This window comes from Podarcis gaigeae (assembly GCF_964106915.1).
Source record: "Podarcis gaigeae genome assembly, chromosome: 13".
Lineage (NCBI taxonomy): Eukaryota > Metazoa > Chordata > Lepidosauria > Squamata > Lacertidae > Podarcis > Podarcis gaigeae.
The window spans coordinates 41,903,492-41,920,739 of NC_139689.1; the positions used below are offsets into that span (position 1 = coordinate 41,903,492).

Below are 17,248 nucleotides of genomic sequence, written 5' to 3' on the forward strand. Positions count from 1 at the left end.
TTTTAGAGGGGGAGAATAAGAGAAAAAAAATCTCCCCCTCTCTGCACAGCGCCCCTTCAGCGAAGCGGCAGGAGAAACAGAGCCCCTTCCATTTCTCCTCCCGCTTAGCTAAAGGGGTACTGCGCAGCTCTCCCTCTCCCACATTGCCTTCGCCTTCAGTGAAGGCAAACCGAAGCCTCCGGAGCGCAGTGGGAGTTCCTGCTGCACTCCAGAGGCTTCAGGTGGCTATCCCTGAAGCCAGGAGAGTCTTGCTCTCCTGGCTTCAGCGAAAGGAACCCGAAGCCTCCAGAGCGCAGCGGGAGTTCCCACCGCACTCCGGAGGCTTCAGGCGGCTATCTTTGAAGCCTGGAGAGCAAGAGGGGCCGGTGCGCACCGACCCCTCTCGCTCTCCAGGCTTCAGCGAAAGCAACGCCAAGCCTCCGGAGCGCGGCGGGAGTGCTCCCACTGCGCTTCAGAGGTTTCGCGTTGCTATCGCTGAAGCCAAGGAGCCTGCGTTCGCTCCATAAGACGCACACACATTTCCCCTTAAATTTTGGAGGGGGGAAAGTGTGTCTTATAGAGCGAAAATATGGTATTATGCCAACCCAAACCCAATTACCTGGGAGCAATTTCCTTTGAACACAATGCAGCTTACTTCCGAGTAGCCTTCATGAACAGGGTTGCATTTTTTAAAAAAAATATTGTAGGTGTATTTCATGCAACAAGTTCTTGACACAATAGTAGTGTGTCGGGCTGGATTTATTCTACTTTAGTTTGTTTTGCGATGCTTCTCACGAACTACCACGTTATGTTTGTTCAGAGGGGCTGAAGCACCACAAAAAAGCAGGACAAAAGCAAACCAGAACTTCTGTGGTGTAAAAAGCTAGGGGATTTCACCAGGAAGTTACAGGATAGGCATTGCCCGGAAATGAAGGAGTGTCACTACCCCAAAAACATTTGCAAGCACAAACGGTATTGAATGCAAGTGTATGACCCCAATAGCATCATGAGCACAAATAATAGTAATAGTAATAATAATAATAATAATAATAATAATAAAAAAAAAAAAAAAATTTATTTATACCCCGCCCTCCCCAGCCAAGACTGGGCTCAGGGCGGCTAACAACCGATATAAAAACAAATTGATTGAAATACAACTTAAAAACAAGATTAAAATACAACATTAAAACATTAAAATGCAGCTTCATTTCAATGGAAACTCAAATCAAAAACTTTTTTGGGGAATGAAAACATCAGGTTTTCACCAAGGCTAACTATCCAGACTGTTCCTACATGGGCCAGAAAAAAGTCAGGGAAGTCCCCAAATAGGAGTTCCATCACAGGAGCAGAAAGGGAAAAAAGAAAGAGGGGAGGGAATCAAATTGATTCCAAGCCAAAGGCTTGGCGGAACAACTCCGTCTTACAGGCTCTGGGGAAAGAAATCAGATTCTGCAGGGCCCTGGTCTCATGAGACAGAGCGTTTCACCAGGCTGGAGCCAGTGTTGAAAAGGCCCTGGCTCTGGCTGAGGCATGAACGTGCAGTACCGTATTTTTGGCTCTATAAGACTCACTTTTTCCCTCCTAAAAAGTAAGGGGAAATGTGTGTGTGTGTGTCTTATGGAGCGAATGCAGGCTGCGCAGCTATCCCAGAAGCCAGAACAGCAAGAGGGGTTGCTGCTTTCACTCCGCAGCAATCCCTCTTGCTGTTCTGGCTTCTGAGATTCAGATTTTTCTTCTTCTTGTTTTCCTCCTCCAAAAACTAGGTGCATCTTGTGGTCTGGTGCGTCTTATAGAGCGAAAAATACGGTATATAAGATGTCTGAAGGGGTCCTCAGTTTCACTTTAAGTGGGGCTTCAGATCTTGCCTTGCCAAAGCCCCAAACAAGCCCCTCTTCACTTTTCTAACTAGCCCTTCAGCCGCCCTGAGTCTGGTCTTGGCTGGGGAGGGCGGGGTATAAATAAAATATTATTATTATTATTATTATTATTATTATTATTATTATTATTACGTTGACATGGAATGATAGCAAAAGCTGATTAGACGACACTAGCTAGTACTAGCCTAACTTCGCTTTCCTTGCTAAACAACAGGAGAGCCTTGCAGACTGATTCGGTTTAGCAGGGCTGAGGACTGGAGTGTGAGATTATTCCCCTTTCCAGATACGTATTCCGTTAGGTAGCGGAATTCTTTTCGGAATACAAAACTTAAAAGAGAGCATTTCTGCATCATCTCTTGCTTTGCAAATCAGCAAAAGCACAAACTTAACTCTGTAGCATCAGGTTGCATCCTGGGCGAACCCCAATTTTTAAACCTAGGGCATAACTAACAGCCCAAAGTCGTACTGCAAGGGGATACTTACACTTTTACTGAACTGGGCTTTTCCACAGGGGGTGGTTCCCTGGAAAACAGAGAACAGCAGAGGTTAGGTCGCAAGGCAGTCAAGTCTGAAGGGTTTCGAAGCTTAGCACAGTTAGAACTCGGCTACATTGGCGCAGCGGAGTCCCATTTTCACCAACGGGATTTCCCTGTATGAAGATTTCAACACGTTTCTAACGGAATCGCTTCTTTGATGCGTCTAGATCTAGTCTGAGTTAAGACTCTGGGTCAGGCATGTCCAAAGTCTGGTCGATTTAATCCGGCCCCCATGGCAGTACAGTCATACCTCATGTTACGTCCGCTTCATGTTACGTTCTTTCAGGTTACGTCCCGCAGTGACCCGGAAGTACCAGAAAGGGTTACCTCCGGGTTTTGCTGCTCACACATGCGCAGAAGCACAAAAACGATATCACGCGCAGAAGCAGCAAATCGCAACCCGTGTGTGCGTTTTTTTCATGTTGCGAACAGGCCTCTAGAAAGGATCCTGTTCGCAACCAGAACAGGTCCTAGAACAATAGGATCCAGAATGCAGCAGTCTGATTGGTCCACAGGAGCCACCCAATCCAATTCCGGGTAGAAGTGAATCTGCAACCTGATTGGCCTACAGGAGAATCCCAAAATTAGCTAATCACGTGGGGCCCATTGTGTATATAAAGCAGAGATTTCGGGGAAACTTCCATTCCGCACTACTCTGAGCTGAATAAAGAGCATGAAATCCACACTGGACTATATTTCAAGGTGACTCAATCCATCCACACATACCCCAGATTTCATCTCTAGCCATAAGAGCAAAAACTGTGTGTGTGTGTGTGTGTGTTTAAGGGAAGGAAGGAAGCTGCAAGTCATACAAGTCTGCTCACAGCAACTCGTTCGTTCCTACCTTGATTTGGCCCAGTTGAATATATCTTCCTCATCCGAGGTCTCTTCATCGTGGAGTTTACCAATCATGCTCCTCCTTCGAGCATCATCCAGAGGCTGATACATGTCTTTGAGCCAAAGAGGCTTGTCGACAGAACTCTGAGAAGGAAGAAGGGATGTGAGAATGGGTCACAAAGCGAGGGAGCCCTTTGAGAGTTAGGACTGTCGGAATCAAGATCGGAGGCAACATGCCTGTTGACCTCTCCGATGTTGCTGGGCTAATACGATTCCTATCATCCATGACGGTTACCCAGGATGGCTGTGGTTGATGGGAGTCCAACAACATTTGCAGCACAGGTAAGAATGGGGGAGATGTTCGCGTGGTCCACATTTCAACGTGAAATTTCCTAATTCACGCTCCCCAAACCAATATGCCAACTGAAATGTACAGTGGTGCCTCGCAAGACGAAATTAATTCGTTCTGCGAGTTTCTTTGTCTTGCGGATTTTTTGTCTGATGCCCCCTGGGTATTAACGGTTTTAAGAAAAAGGAAACAAACTCACAAGACGAAACGTCTTGCGAAGCAAGCCCATAGGGAAAATCGTCTTGCGAAGCAACTCAAAAAACGAAAAACTCTTTCGTCTTGCGAGTTTTTCGTCTTGCGAGGTACCACTGTACCATATTTTTCTCTCTATAACACACACATTTTTTCTCCTAAAAAGTAAGGGGAAATGTCTGTGCGTGCTATTGAGCGAATATGTGGTCCCTGGAGCCGAGTGGCCCGAGTGCAGGGGCAAAAATCAGATCACGCAGAGGAGGGAAAGCTGTAGAGAAGAAGCTGCTGCTTTCCTGCATTCTGCCTCAGGGTCTTACTGCCCACCCTCTTCTGTTTTCGGTTGCTGTGTTTGCTCAAATGCAACAAAGAGCAGGGAAATCCCCTGTCCTCCTGGCAAGCAGAGGGGAAAGGAAAGGATCGCATCCTTTCTTCTAATTCCTTCCTAGTCACACTGCGCGCAGCCGACAGCCACCACCTCCTCCTCTCCGTGCTCCGGTGCTGCTGCTGCTGCGTCCAGAATTCTAGGGACTCGCAGGCAGCCGGAAAACATGCAGGTGGGAGAGAGAGGGGGCGGGGGAGAGGGCTGGCTTGGATGGTGGTGGGAAAACTTTTGCCTTCCTTTCCTCCCTCCCGTTAAACCCCTCTCCTGAATTGTTAGCCAGCTGCTTCTCCGCACACCCTTGTCATGCTCCTTGTCCCTTCTGTGTTTTTCCTTCCCTCCCCACTTAAAACGTGGTTACAAAGCACAGATCCACATGGATTCTCAGGATTTTTGCATTGGGCTACCCCAAACTCACTGTCAAATCACATGTCTGTGGCCACAGCATGAAGCACAAAAATGATACATCCACTTTTTCATTCAGAATTCCCCCCCCCCCTTGTTTTCGTCCTCTAAAAACTATATGCGTGTTATGGTCAGGTGCATGTTATAGAGTGAAAAATACGGTAGCAATCCTACACAATTAGCATTCTTCATATTTCACAGAGGGGTTCTTCCACGAATATGCATATATTAAAGGGATAGTGCAAACATGATTTTATTAGCCAAATATGGGCTTGAGATGCTTCTATTCAGAAAACTGCATTGAAATAACGCATACATATATATTTATTTTTTTAAAATTGCAAACAGATGCAGAAATTGGGCAAACTCAAGTTAAGATTGGGAAAATGAGAAAAGGGAAGAAATGGAAACTGGCAGAATCTTGAGAGGCAGTAATTATCTCTCATTGTCAGATTTGGGGACAAACAACAGCAGATCGCTGCCTCCATCATTCCCAAAGGACTCCTGGCTGCTCGCTGATACCAGATCAGGGTTTCCCCAAACTTGGGCCGCCGATTGTTTCTGGACTACAACGCCCATCATCCCTGATCACTGCTCCTGCTAGCTAGGGATGGTGGGAGTTGTAGTCCACAAACTGCTGGCACCCCTGGACTAGATGCTTAATAAGGGAAATAAACAGGGGCTTGCTCAAGGTCACACAATGCATACCTAGTTCAGATGGAAACGGGGACCCAAATCTCTCAGGCCCAATTAGCTGACTTACCTGTCTGTCTGCGCCTTTCTTCCTTCTGCCCAGAAAGGTCCTTTAATGTAAAAGAAGAAAGAAAATAAAATAAAAAAGGAGAAATGTGTGTGCTTGGTATTAGTTCTAGGAAGATGTAAAAGACCTTTTGTTGCCGTGTGCAGATACCTTAAAGGTAAAGGGACCCCTGACCATTAGGTCCAGTCGTGGCTGACTCTGGGGATGCGGTGCTCATCTCGCTTTATTGGCCAAGGGAGCCGGCGTACAGCTTCCAGGTCATGTGGCCAGCATGACTAAGCCGCTTCTGGCGAACCACAGCAGCACACGGAAACGCCGTTTACCTTCCCGCTGGAGTGGTACCTATTTATCTACTTGCACTTTGACGTGCTTTCGAACTGCTAGGTGGGCAGGAGCAGGGACCGAGCAACGGGAGCTCACCCCATCGCGGGGATTCGAACCGCCGGCCTTCTGATCGGTAAGTCCTAGGCTCTGTGGTTTAACCCACAGCGCCACCCATGTCCCTATGAATGAACTTATGAATGAGCAATAAACAAAATTTTGAATCTCAGTGCAATGCTTTACGAATTCCCGCCTCTTAAATCTGAGATCCGGGTTTTAAAATGTAATGACTGGCATTTGTACACTTCTTCCGTAAATGTTTGGTAGCATAAAGCTGTCCTGGTTACTGGAAACACCTTAAAATGAGACATGAATCTCTCTGTCTCTCTCTCTCAAGAGCTTTTTTCAATTATTAGGGCTGTTCTCTGTATGCACAAGGAACATGCAAATGGCACTAGGTCCTGCCGCCACAAACTGAACTTTGAGGCGGATGTCCGAAATGCGCCTCCATGCATACTGAAGTAGGTGCATAGACAATAATGCTTCTACTTGCCTTCCTGAACATATGGTTGCAACATTACTTTTTTAGGTGTAAAGTTCACCTAAAAGGTAAAGGTAAAGGTACCCCAGCCGCGAATGACTCTGGGGTTGCGTGCTCATCTTGCTCTATAGGCCGAGGGAGCCGGCGTTTGTCCACAGACAGCTTCCGGGTCATGTGGCCAGCATGACTAAGCCGCTTCTGGCGAACCAGAGCAGCGCACAGAAATGCCGTTTACCTTCCTGCCAGAGTGGTACCTATTTATCTACTTGCACTTTGACGTGCTTTCAAACTGCTAGGTGGGCAGGAGCAAGGACTGAACAATGGGAGCTCCACCTACAGACCACCAACAAATCCAAAATTTGGCACGCACACGACTAAAGATACACTGATTACTAGACCAGTTTAAAAGGAAGACATTGGCACACCTCTCCGTAGAAACATGGGGTTTTGTCTTAAGACAAAAGGCTACTAAGGCAGGGCGTGTTGAATTTTCCAACTTTGAAATTCCCCAAATGAGGGGGTATTGAAAATTCATAACACTGGGAATTCAAAATATATTTTGGCTAAATTAATATAATTTAGTTTTGTTTGGTAAGTAAAATGTGTGTAAAAATTACATAGAAATCAGTTTTAAAAACCAAGTACTTGCAGTTTTAGTATTTATTAATTATCTAGCATTACCTAACCCTTTCAGAAAGTAAAATTAAAATTCTTTGGTTTTCCAAAAGCAGTTTGCGTGCTTCCTCATCAAACATACTTAACAAGCTAAATGTTGTCCAGATCACAAAAATAATAGCAGATTTGGATTCCTTACACCCCAAAACGTATTTTTAAGACCCTCACTGAAGAAATTTGCACAAATTATGCTTCACCCCTTAAAATGACACGTCCTACTGCTAAAGCCTAAACTTGACTTGCTCTTAAATATGTAGCAGGCAGCTACAGTATAAGACTGGCATCCCCAAGCTGTGGCCCTCCAGATGTTTTGGCCTACAACTCCCATGATCCCTAGCTAACAGGACCAGTGGTCAGGGATGATGGGAATTGTAGTCCAAAACATCTGGAGGGCCGAAGGTTGGGGATGCCTGGTATAGGACTTGATTTTCCTTAACTAATTGTTGGGGGGCAACTAATTGTTGTTCTCACAGAGGAAGGGATAGAATCCCCAGCACCCAAATCATGAGCTTGAGACTGAGTCCTGCACACAGAAATCTAAATTGCAGAGAACTAAGCATCCCTGGCAAAGAATTACCGTTTTTCAGAGCTGCCGTCCTTTGATTTAGCTGCCGAACGCTGAGAGCAGATCTGTTTAAGAAGAAGAGGAAGAAGCGATTGTGACTGACTCAAAATTCTAAGATTACTCACAGGCGGGTAGCAGGAATGACTGGGGTGGCCAAGCAAGGGACTAGTTTGTTGTCATGCCTATAATTATAATTATTATTACTATTATTACTTATTCCATGTATATTCTGCCCTTTATCCAAAGATCCCTGGGCAGTGTACAATATTAAGAACATAATTTATGCAGCATAATAATAAAATAATCATAATAACTCTCTCTCTCTCTCCCCTCATTTAACAGGCCACAGATTATTTAATGACGAAGGCCAGGCTAAAGAAGAATGGCTTTGCCTGGCGTTTAAGACATGTAATGATGGCACCAGGCGAGACTCTCTGGGGAGAGCATTCCACAGACAGGGAGCCAACACAGCAAAGACTCGTTCTTGCATTGTCACCCTCCGAACGTCTCAGGGAGGGGGACATTGAGTTGGGCCTCGGATAACAAGCTCAGGGTCCTTTCTATTTAAAAGAATGGAGCTAGAGCTCAAAGCTGCTTGGATTCCTCAGTCCTACTCCCTGTTGTGAAGACGTTTGCTGCGGTCATTTATTCTGTTCCTGGTCTTAGCCTTGACATTATAGAAGCAGAAGACCCATTTCAGAAGAGGTGTGTGTGTGTGTGTGTGTGTGTGTGTGTGTTAGGGGTGGAGGAGGAAATTGATTCAGTGCACATTTAAATACAGTGCAAATTCACACTTTCTGAAACGGTTCATGAGCCAAAACAAAGCTATGCTTCAAAATTCACAGTTATCTAAATTTTGCAAAGCAGTTAAATAAACATAATAGTGAAAACAACAAACAAAAATGCATTGTATTAATGGCAAAAATGTGCGCATCAGCCAAAACTGGGTATACAAATATGTTTAATAATATTTCTTTTTTAAAAAAAATGTCACTAATTGCTGTAAAAAGTGGAAAAGTGCATTTAAGACTGGAAAAAATGAGAACTAAAATTGACAGATCCTTCATGCTTATGTGTAACTCTGGCTTAAATTAAGGCGAAGAACAAGTTGTTATAACTAGCAGGGTATTAGTCCTTCCACAGTAGCAGAATATAGTGTGTTTTGGGGATATGTGCTACCCATTCAAAGCAATGGAATGTATGGCAAGTTAAGAGATCAAAATAAGGATTTTTAAAACAACAACAACAACAGATTTTTAGCTTACCTCAATCAGGCAAATTACTGCAATGATAATCATTATCACAGCCGTCACTGAAATAGCCAGTAACAGCTTGTTGCCGTACCCATATTCCGGAATCCCCTGCCTCGCTATCTGCAAGATTGGACAAAAGAAAGCAATATAAGGCAGCTGGCTTTTTCTGTGTTTCTCTCATTTCTTCAGCTGCAAACACTGTTTGAGGATGGCTTGCATTCATACAAACACATAAAACTGCCTTATACAGTGGTACCTCAGGTTAAGAACTTAATTTGTTCCGGAGGTCCGTTCTTAACCTGAAACTGTTCTTAACCTGAAGCACCACTTTAGCTAATGGGGCCTCCCGCTGCCGTGCGATTTCTGTTCTCATCCTGAGGTAAAGTTCTTAACCTGAGGTACTATTTTTGGGTTAGCGGAGTCTGTAACCTGAAGCGTCTGTAACCCAAGGTACCACTGTACTAGAATCAGATTTTGATCCATGAAGCCCAGCCTATTGAATCTGGCAACCAATGTATTTCCTTATTGCCCGGGATATATTTAACTATCGATGCCACGGATGGAGGCCTGGATTCAATTAAACTGGCAGCCAGCATAAGCTGGCACAAGGTTTTTGGCTAGTGCGACGAGACTTCCCACTTCTTCCCTCTGCACACTCCCTGCATCTCCCCCAAATCTTCTCTGGGGGGTCCAGAGAATACAGGCAGCCCTGTTCAGGGAAGTTTTTAATATGTGACATTTTAGTGTATCTTTCATCCTTGTTGGAAGCCGCCCAGAGTGGCTGGGGAGACCCAGCCAGATGGGCGGGGTACAAATAATAAATTATTATTATTATTATTATTATTATTATTATTATTATTATTATTATCCCCCCCAAACAGCACAGGAGAGCAGGGGAATGATTCCACCTGACAAGCACAAATACTAGCACCGACGGAAGAATCAGAGGAGCGCAATGCAGAATTCCCCCCTATATCTGGGTTCTTCTGTATGCTAACTGTTATGTACTGAAGTTCTCACCCTGGGCCAGCAGGGGGATACTGTAGATAGTTATGCGAATAAGGGATCGAAAGTGATATTCAGTGATTGGATAGTTTTAGAAAATTGTTACAGTTGCGTTGTACTGGAGCTCTATATAAGCAGGCTGACTGAACCCTTCAGTTCAGTTCTGTTCTGGGCTGTGAATAAACAAGAGCTGTTTGAAGAATCGCTGTGCCGTCTGATATGTTCACCCACAACTTAACACTAACCATGTGGTTCACCACAAAGCTATGGGCCTTCTCAGAGGCAGCCAAAGGACCTCTGCATCACCTGCCTACATCAATAATTTTTTGACTCTCCTTTCTCCCTTATGAAGTGCGTTTAAAGCGTAAGAACGAATCTTCCTAGAAACCTACGCCAAATCAGTCCCTGGAGTAAACAGACTGTAGGAGCACACCCAACTAAGCTGGGCGTTGGCCAACCTTCTGAGAGACCACTGGTAGACTTGCCCACATTTGCTCCTTGTCTCTGTCTTTGTGGGATGTAACATAAGCAGTCAAGTACAATACTTCCTGTTTGCCCAGAGTGGACACGCAGGGGGTGTTACTCCAGCCAAGAGGATTTCCTGTCACACCTGGTCTGGAGCATCCTCCCCCTGCATGTGACCAGGTAGGTGGGCGTGACCCTGGGAGACCCCATAAAAGGAGCTAGTCACGCAGCCATCTCTCTTTTGATGCTCTCTTCCATTTTGGCCACTGCTCCTGATGCTGTCTGCTGGTTTTCTGCCAGCAGCATATGGGCCCATCCTTACAAGGATGTAAGCCACACTGTGTCTGTCCCTACAAGCTAAAGGCTGCCTTCAGGGATCTGAACTGAATTTGAGTAAACTTTTCATTACTTATAAGGAAGACTCTTTATTCTTTTAGGAGGAAATCAAAGGGGTGTTCCCAGGAATATGCTCCAATCTGGGCATGCCAGACTAGATTGCTTAACTAAAGAGATTCAAACGAATCTGCAACTAGCTTCTTGCTGTGTAAAACGGGGAATGAGCTCTGCTATACAGTGGTACCTCAGGTTACATACGCTTCATGTTACATACGCTTCAGGTTACAGACTCCACTAACCCAGAAACAGTGCTTCAGGTTAAGAACTTTGCTTCAGGATGAGAACAGAAATCGTGCTCTGGTGACGCGGCAGCAGCAGGAGGCCCCATTAGCTAAAGTGGTGCTTCAGGTTAAGAACAGTTTCAGGTTAAGTACGGACCTCCGGAACAAATAAAGTATTTAACCTGAGGTAAGGTAAAGGTAAAGGTACCCCTGCCCGTACGGGCCAGTCTTGCCAGACTCTGGGGTTGTGCGCCCATCTCACTCAAGAGGCCAGGGGCCAGCGCTGTCCGAAGACACTTCCGGGTCACGTGGCCAGCGTGACATCGCTGCTCTGGCGAGCCAGAGCTGCACACGGAAACACCGTTTACCTTCCCGCTAGAAAGCGGTCCCTATTTATCTACTTGCACCCGAGGGTACTTTCGAACTGCTAGGTTGGCAGGCGCTGGGACCGAGCAACGGGAGCGCACCCTGCTGCGGGGATTCGAACTGCCGACCTTTCGATCGGCAAGCCCTAGGCGCTGAGGCTTTTACCCACAGCGCCACCCGCGTCCCTTAACCTGAGGTACCACTCTATATATATGACTCACTAGCGTGAGTTAGGAAGGATAATATTTAATCAATATGTCCTCTCCTACTATCCACAACATCCCCACACTCTTCTGCAACTTTGGACTGTAGTCTTCAGATCACAACTTCCATTAGTCCCAACCAGCATAGCCAATGGTCAGGGATGATGGAATTTGTAACTCAGTGACATCTGTAAAGCATCAGGTTGGCTGGAGCTGGCTTACCTCGTCGGAAGGTTTCCCCATTTTCCTTGGGCTCAACGTGGTCTTGTTGGCTGTATTCTTGGCAGACCAAAGGTACGACTTCCACAGGGAAGTGGTCTCCTTGATGTTTTCTCTCTCGCTGAAGAGCTTCATGAGGAGGCCTGTCCTGGAGATGAGCTTAGCACAAGCCAGCTGGATGGCGGGTTCTGTGCAGTCCATCTTCAAGATGCGGATCACGTGGGAGATGAGGTTCCTCACCGGCGCGTTGGGGATGAGGGGCTCCAAACGCTTGTTCAGCTCCGCTTCAAAGAGGTCGCCCTGAAGCAAATAGTCGTCTGGAGCTGGCAAGAGCTGAAGGCGCGGGGAATAGGTGGTCCTCTGCTCGTGGTGCTCCCAGTGCGTCTCTTGCGACAAGGTGATGTCAGGGGAGATCTCGTTCAAGGTTTCCGAGTCGTCGGGCGGGGGCTTGGATTTATCTTCTTTCATCAGCTGGCTGAGCAGCTCCTCCTTCTTCAATATCTCAGACTCCAGGCGCTCCCGCAAAATTTCCTCCGACTTGTCTGTGCTCTCTTCACGTGGAGATGCAATGGCGGGCTGAGCCTCAGCGGCCGGCTGAGCCTCGGCAGCCGGCTGAGCCTCGGCGGCCGGCTGAACCTCGACGGCCGGCTGAGCCTCGACAGGTGAAACCGGGTTAGGTACTACTTTCACCTCCTCCTTCACAGAAGGGGTTTGCTCTTCCTGTTCTGCGCTGCTGGTTTTGTTGGGGTGCTTCAAGATAATCACTACCTTGCCTGTCATGTCTTCGGGATTCTCGTCCACCATGATGGAGGCAGTCAAGGGAGGGGACTGGGTCGGGTACTGTCCGGCAGAGCGTTTCCAAGAGGAACCAAGCACTGCTCGGCGGAGTCGAGCCATACTTAGAGGCTCTAGACCCCCGGCTAGCTTCCTCCAGTTCCGAGGCCTAGCAGGGGAATCTGTGCTGCCTCGCTGCCCCGCATGCTGCTTAGCGGACTCTGCAAATCCTCGCCTCTCTCTGCCAGCCCTGAGAAACGACTCCACCCATCTTGGGGTGCTGCCACGCCAAGTTTCTCTTCTCACCCTTCTCAGGTGTCTTCCCTTCCCTTGCGCAGCCCCTGTAGCAGGCTGTGTTTTCGGAGGCTCCTCCTTCTGAGCCTGTAGTGGCCCGCCTTGACTCTCCCTTTCGTCTTCTGCGATTTTTTCTTTGAGCGCCACCTGCAGCAAGTTGGCCAGCAGGTACAGCTTCTTCAGCTCGCTTTGGTCGGTCCACTTCACATCCAGGAGGTCCTCGCTTTTCAGCTTTTTGAAGCCCTTGACGGATTCGAAAAGGCTGGTGGGGAGTCGGTGGAAATGGAGGTCCAAGTGAGACTTGCCCTCGGTGGCCGAGAGGGTCAGAGTCAGGTTGGTGCGGAAAGACCTCTCCGGCATAATGTTCAGGGTGCTGCCGCTGTCGTTCAGCTTCCTGGTTTCCAACACCTTTATGACATCTTCTTGCATCTTGTTCATCGCCTCCTCTTTCTCTGCTCGGAGAAAGAAGAACAAGGAAAGAACCACAGAGGTGTCTATGGGCAGTGAGCTTCGGGAAGGGAACTTGGAAATGGGACAAATACATCGAAATCACACAGCTTCCCTTCAAGGAATCCTGAGAACTTCGAATTGTTCAGGTTTCCTGGGAATCATAGTTCTGTAAAAGGGTGAGCTACAGTTCCCAGGATTCTTGCGGGGGGGAGAGCCATATGTTATAAATGTATGGTGTGAATGTGACCATTCTGTCCAGTTTGGGCTGAATATGGCCCCTGTTGCAACCCTATACCCTTCTACCTGGGAGTAAGCCCCACTGAATTCAATTGGGCAAATGTGTGTGTGTGTTTTCTCAGCCCTGTTGTTTTTGAGGAGATTTCACCCCTCCCATTGCAAGAATCTGCCGATGTTCTCTGCTGATTTTCCAGAGAGGAGGGGGTGGTTTCTGCTCACTACTTATTCCGCTCCAGCCTCACATCAAAGGGAGAGACTGAGTGTTAGAGAGACTGAGTGTAGATAAGGACTCTGTGTAGATAAGGTTGCTGCTAAGAGCAGCTGCAGACACTCAGTGCAGTCCAGCATCTCCATAGAGCTCTGTATATAGTTTGTATGATAGTTGTAGATAGAATAAAAGTAGTTATTCTACAGAGCTGTTCTCCAAGTGGTTTATGCTCTGCTGTACTCTGCTGTGCAACGACTGTCTTCGGAAGTGAATCTGGTGCTCACAACTCTGAGTTGTGAGTCCACAGCACTTTGACCTGTTCCTGTGCAGAAGGTGGTCTCTGGAAGTGCTACCCAGCTCGCCTGGCCCAGTCGGGGCTGAAGTGGATGAGTCCAGTCGGTGGCAGTGGCTCAAGGGCGATGCTGACAGTTTTGGGGCAGTACTACTGCGAATCTAGCGCCACTTGCATGCCTGTTTTATCTGACCATCCTTTGTGTTAGTTTCTTACAGGTTCTGTATTACTCTGAACCTGTAAGCTTTTAAATAAACCGTTTATTTCAGTTAAGTTTCCCTTTAGAAGGTCAACCATGAAGAGGAAGAGCCTAAATGCAGGATTCTGGGGGTAAAAAGATTGCACTTTGTGGATTTGTTTCGATTTTGGTGCCATTTTGAACACTGGCGTTTCTGGCGTCATTTGTTAACGTGTTCCATTTCCCAACATTTCCCCCCCCTTAGGCTGGGTTGCACACAATACCAATAAAGCACATTCTTCCCCTCAAGGAATTCTGGGTAGTGTGGTTTGCCTCTCACAGAGTTACAGTTTCCTTTAACAAACCACAAGGCCCAGAATTCTTTGAGGGAACGATTGTGCTTCACATTTGCTTTAAAGGTACAGTGGTACCTCGGTTTTTGAACGTCTTGGAAGTCAAACGTTTTGGCTTCCAAATGCCAAAAACCCCGGAAGTAACTGCTTCGGTTTCCAAACGCTTTTCAGAAGCTGAATGTGCCACGTGGCTTCCGTATTGAGTTTTCCAGATGTAAATGCTTCCGGAAATGCATGCTTCGGTTTCCAAACGTTTCGGAAGTCGAATGGTCCTCTGGAATGGATTACATTCGAAAATGGCGGTATAGTGTCTACCCAGCCTTTGTGTGAAACTAGACAGACAGAAACAAACGTTTTAATTTAAAAAAACAAACCTACCACACAAAGTGACGTTAGCGGTACATGTGTTGGCACAATCCAACTTGACTGACTCACACAAAAGCTCAATGTCGTCCTGAATATGGCAGAGGCAACAGGCCATCTTTCTGGGCAAGATGCTGCAGATGGAAAAAACGACAAACATATTTAGCCTCTTCTTGTTGCAATTTACCAGCAATCTGAGCACAAACAGCCCAGATACTTGAGTGACAACAGGAGGAGCAGAAAGGAAAAAGGTAGGTAAGATAAGATTAGCTGCCATTTTCAGTTTTTCCTTCCCTCTCTTGGACACCAACAAAAGAAAAGGGCCACACACGATACTTACAGAGTTTTCAGTTGCAGGCAAGTTCTGAGAAGGGCCTCCAATATCTCTGGGGTCACATCAGTGGCACCAAGGTCCCTGGAAAAAGGACGCGAGAGTCTTTGCTGTGCTAAATGCCAAGGCATACCAAGAGATATAAAAGATAGAGCGCTTTGCGTAGTGGGTTTAATGAAACTCACTGGGTGAGCTCAGTCTGGTCAATTATGTCTTAGACTAGACTGGCCTACCCTACAGGGCTGTTGAGAGGATGAAATGGCATTAACCCTGTGCCTGCTACCCCTGAGTTCCTCAGAGAAAGATTGGGATGCAATTGTGAGAAGTAACAATGCAAAGCGTCAGTAGGCCATCGTTTCCCCCGGGGCAGCTTCTACGGGGGAAAAGGTTTGCTGTTTCTGAATTATACACAGCTCCACATCATGCAGAATGGGAAGAGAGAGAGCCTGAGGCTCAGTCCTTGCCACCTATCGGACAACACTAAAGGTAAGAGTGCCTCAAAGCACAAGCTGAGTTCATTTCTTTTGCCACTGACTAAGAACAGTCTGCCCCTATGCATCTGGGTGTGGAGATGAAAGCTTTCTGATAAAGTTGGTGGCTTTGAAGCAAGCTTGAGCCCTCAACTCAGCCGGGCCTAGGAGTCATGCTTTCGACTGGGAATCTGGATTCCTGGCATCAATTAGGGACGTAAAAATCTATCAGATTGTGTCTTTCTCTCTGTTCCTCATTTTTTAAATCTTCAGTTTGCCACATTTCTGCATATTTTGCATTAAAAACAACAACGGTCCTTACTCACCAAAATTTGTTACCGTTCTAGTGTGTGTTTCTCCTTACGGACACATTTTTGAAAGCATTTTTTCCTAACGCAATGCATTCTTTTATGTTGTTTTCGCCAATATCATCATTTTTATGCAAACTTTCCTTTAACATGCAGACATATTTTTTTTAGTCGGAGAACTGCATAGCTGTGTTTTGGTGCGTTAATTCCCTATATTACATTGGGCTGATCCAGGTTCCTCAGTGATTCACAAAAGCAACCTAAACATATGGTCAAAGGCATCTGACTGCTTCCTTCCTTCCTTCCTTCCTTCCTTCCTTCCTTCCTTCCTTCCTTCTTTCCTTCCTTCCTCCCTTCCTCCCTCCCTCCCTCCCTCCCTTTCTTCTTCTTTTTCTTCTTCTTCTTCCAACAGAATATAAAAAACCCAACAGAACATCACACATGAAAAGCTTCCCAACACAGGGCTGCCTTCAGACGTCTACGGAAAGTCATATAATTATTTATCTCTTTGACATTTGACAGGAGAGCGCTCCACAGGGCGGGTATCACTACCATGAAGGTCCTTATCATTCACTTATGTGTTCCAGGAACAAACAAAAAAAAACTAGTTTTCAGTCAAAAGTAAACACTGCAATCTGTGCATGCTCAGAGGCAACCACTCTCCTTTTTATATATTACTTCACACATTTTGCGGCTGAGGCCTGGCAGGAAAACTGGGCTACAAGGGAAAGCCTTTAACTATGAGAGTTACTCAGAGGCACTATCAAGTGGTTAATTTAGATGTATTTTAAAATTTCATTTCTCTTTATTTGTTACATTGCCATCCAGCCTTTCCTCAAAGTTATTCAAGGAAGCGTACATGCCTCCCTCTCCAACCTCTGACCAATTTAGTATTCCCAACAGTCTTGCGAGGCAGAGGATTTGAGAAACTATAGCAACCAACCAACCAATAGTCATTAAGTGTGCTTCATGGCTGAGTCCAGACTTGAACTTGTCCTAGTCCAGTCTAACTACTATACCACATTGGCTCTTCAGATTTTATAAAGGTAAAGTGAACCCTGACCATTAGGTCCAGTCATGGCCAACTCTGGGGATGTGATGCTCATCTCGCTTTATTGGCCGAGGGAGCCGGCGTACAGCTTCCGGGTCATGTGGCCAGCATGACTAAGCCGCTTCTGGCCAACCAGAGCAGCGCACGGAAACACCGTTTACCTTCCCACCAGAGTGGTACCTATTTATCTACTTGTACTTTGAAGTGATTTCGAACTGCTAGGTTGGCAGAAGCAGGGACCGAGCAATGGGAGCTCACCCTGTCGCGGGGATTCGAACCGCCGACCTTCTGATTGGCAAGTCTTAGGCTCTGTGGTTTAACCCACAGCACCACCCGCTGTGACAAAAATAACAGGAGGAAGATGGATGAAGCTCCTCGCGACCCAAGCAAACCCA

General features: G+C 46.5%; 1 protein-coding gene across 1 annotated transcript in view; it reads right to left on the reverse strand.

Annotated features, from left to right (window-relative positions):
- Positions 1–17,248, reverse strand: part of LOC310829956 (leucine-rich repeat-containing protein 37A-like) — a 38,329-nt gene that overhangs the window by 9,368 nt on the left and 11,713 nt on the right. Inside the window, exons 7-14 of the mRNA XM_083709177.1 lie at positions 15,034–15,108; positions 14,709–14,827; positions 11,548–13,064; positions 8,682–8,789; positions 7,429–7,481; positions 5,318–5,357; positions 3,237–3,373; positions 2,340–2,378 (exon numbers count right to left, since the gene is read on the reverse strand). Of these exons, the coding sequence (XP_083565303.1) occupies positions 2,340–2,378; positions 3,237–3,373; positions 5,318–5,357; positions 7,429–7,481; positions 8,682–8,789; positions 11,548–13,064; positions 14,709–14,827; positions 15,034–15,108 (2,088 nt within the window). The remainder of the gene's footprint in view (positions 1–2,339; positions 2,379–3,236; positions 3,374–5,317; positions 5,358–7,428; positions 7,482–8,681; positions 8,790–11,547; positions 13,065–14,708; positions 14,828–15,033; positions 15,109–17,248) is intronic.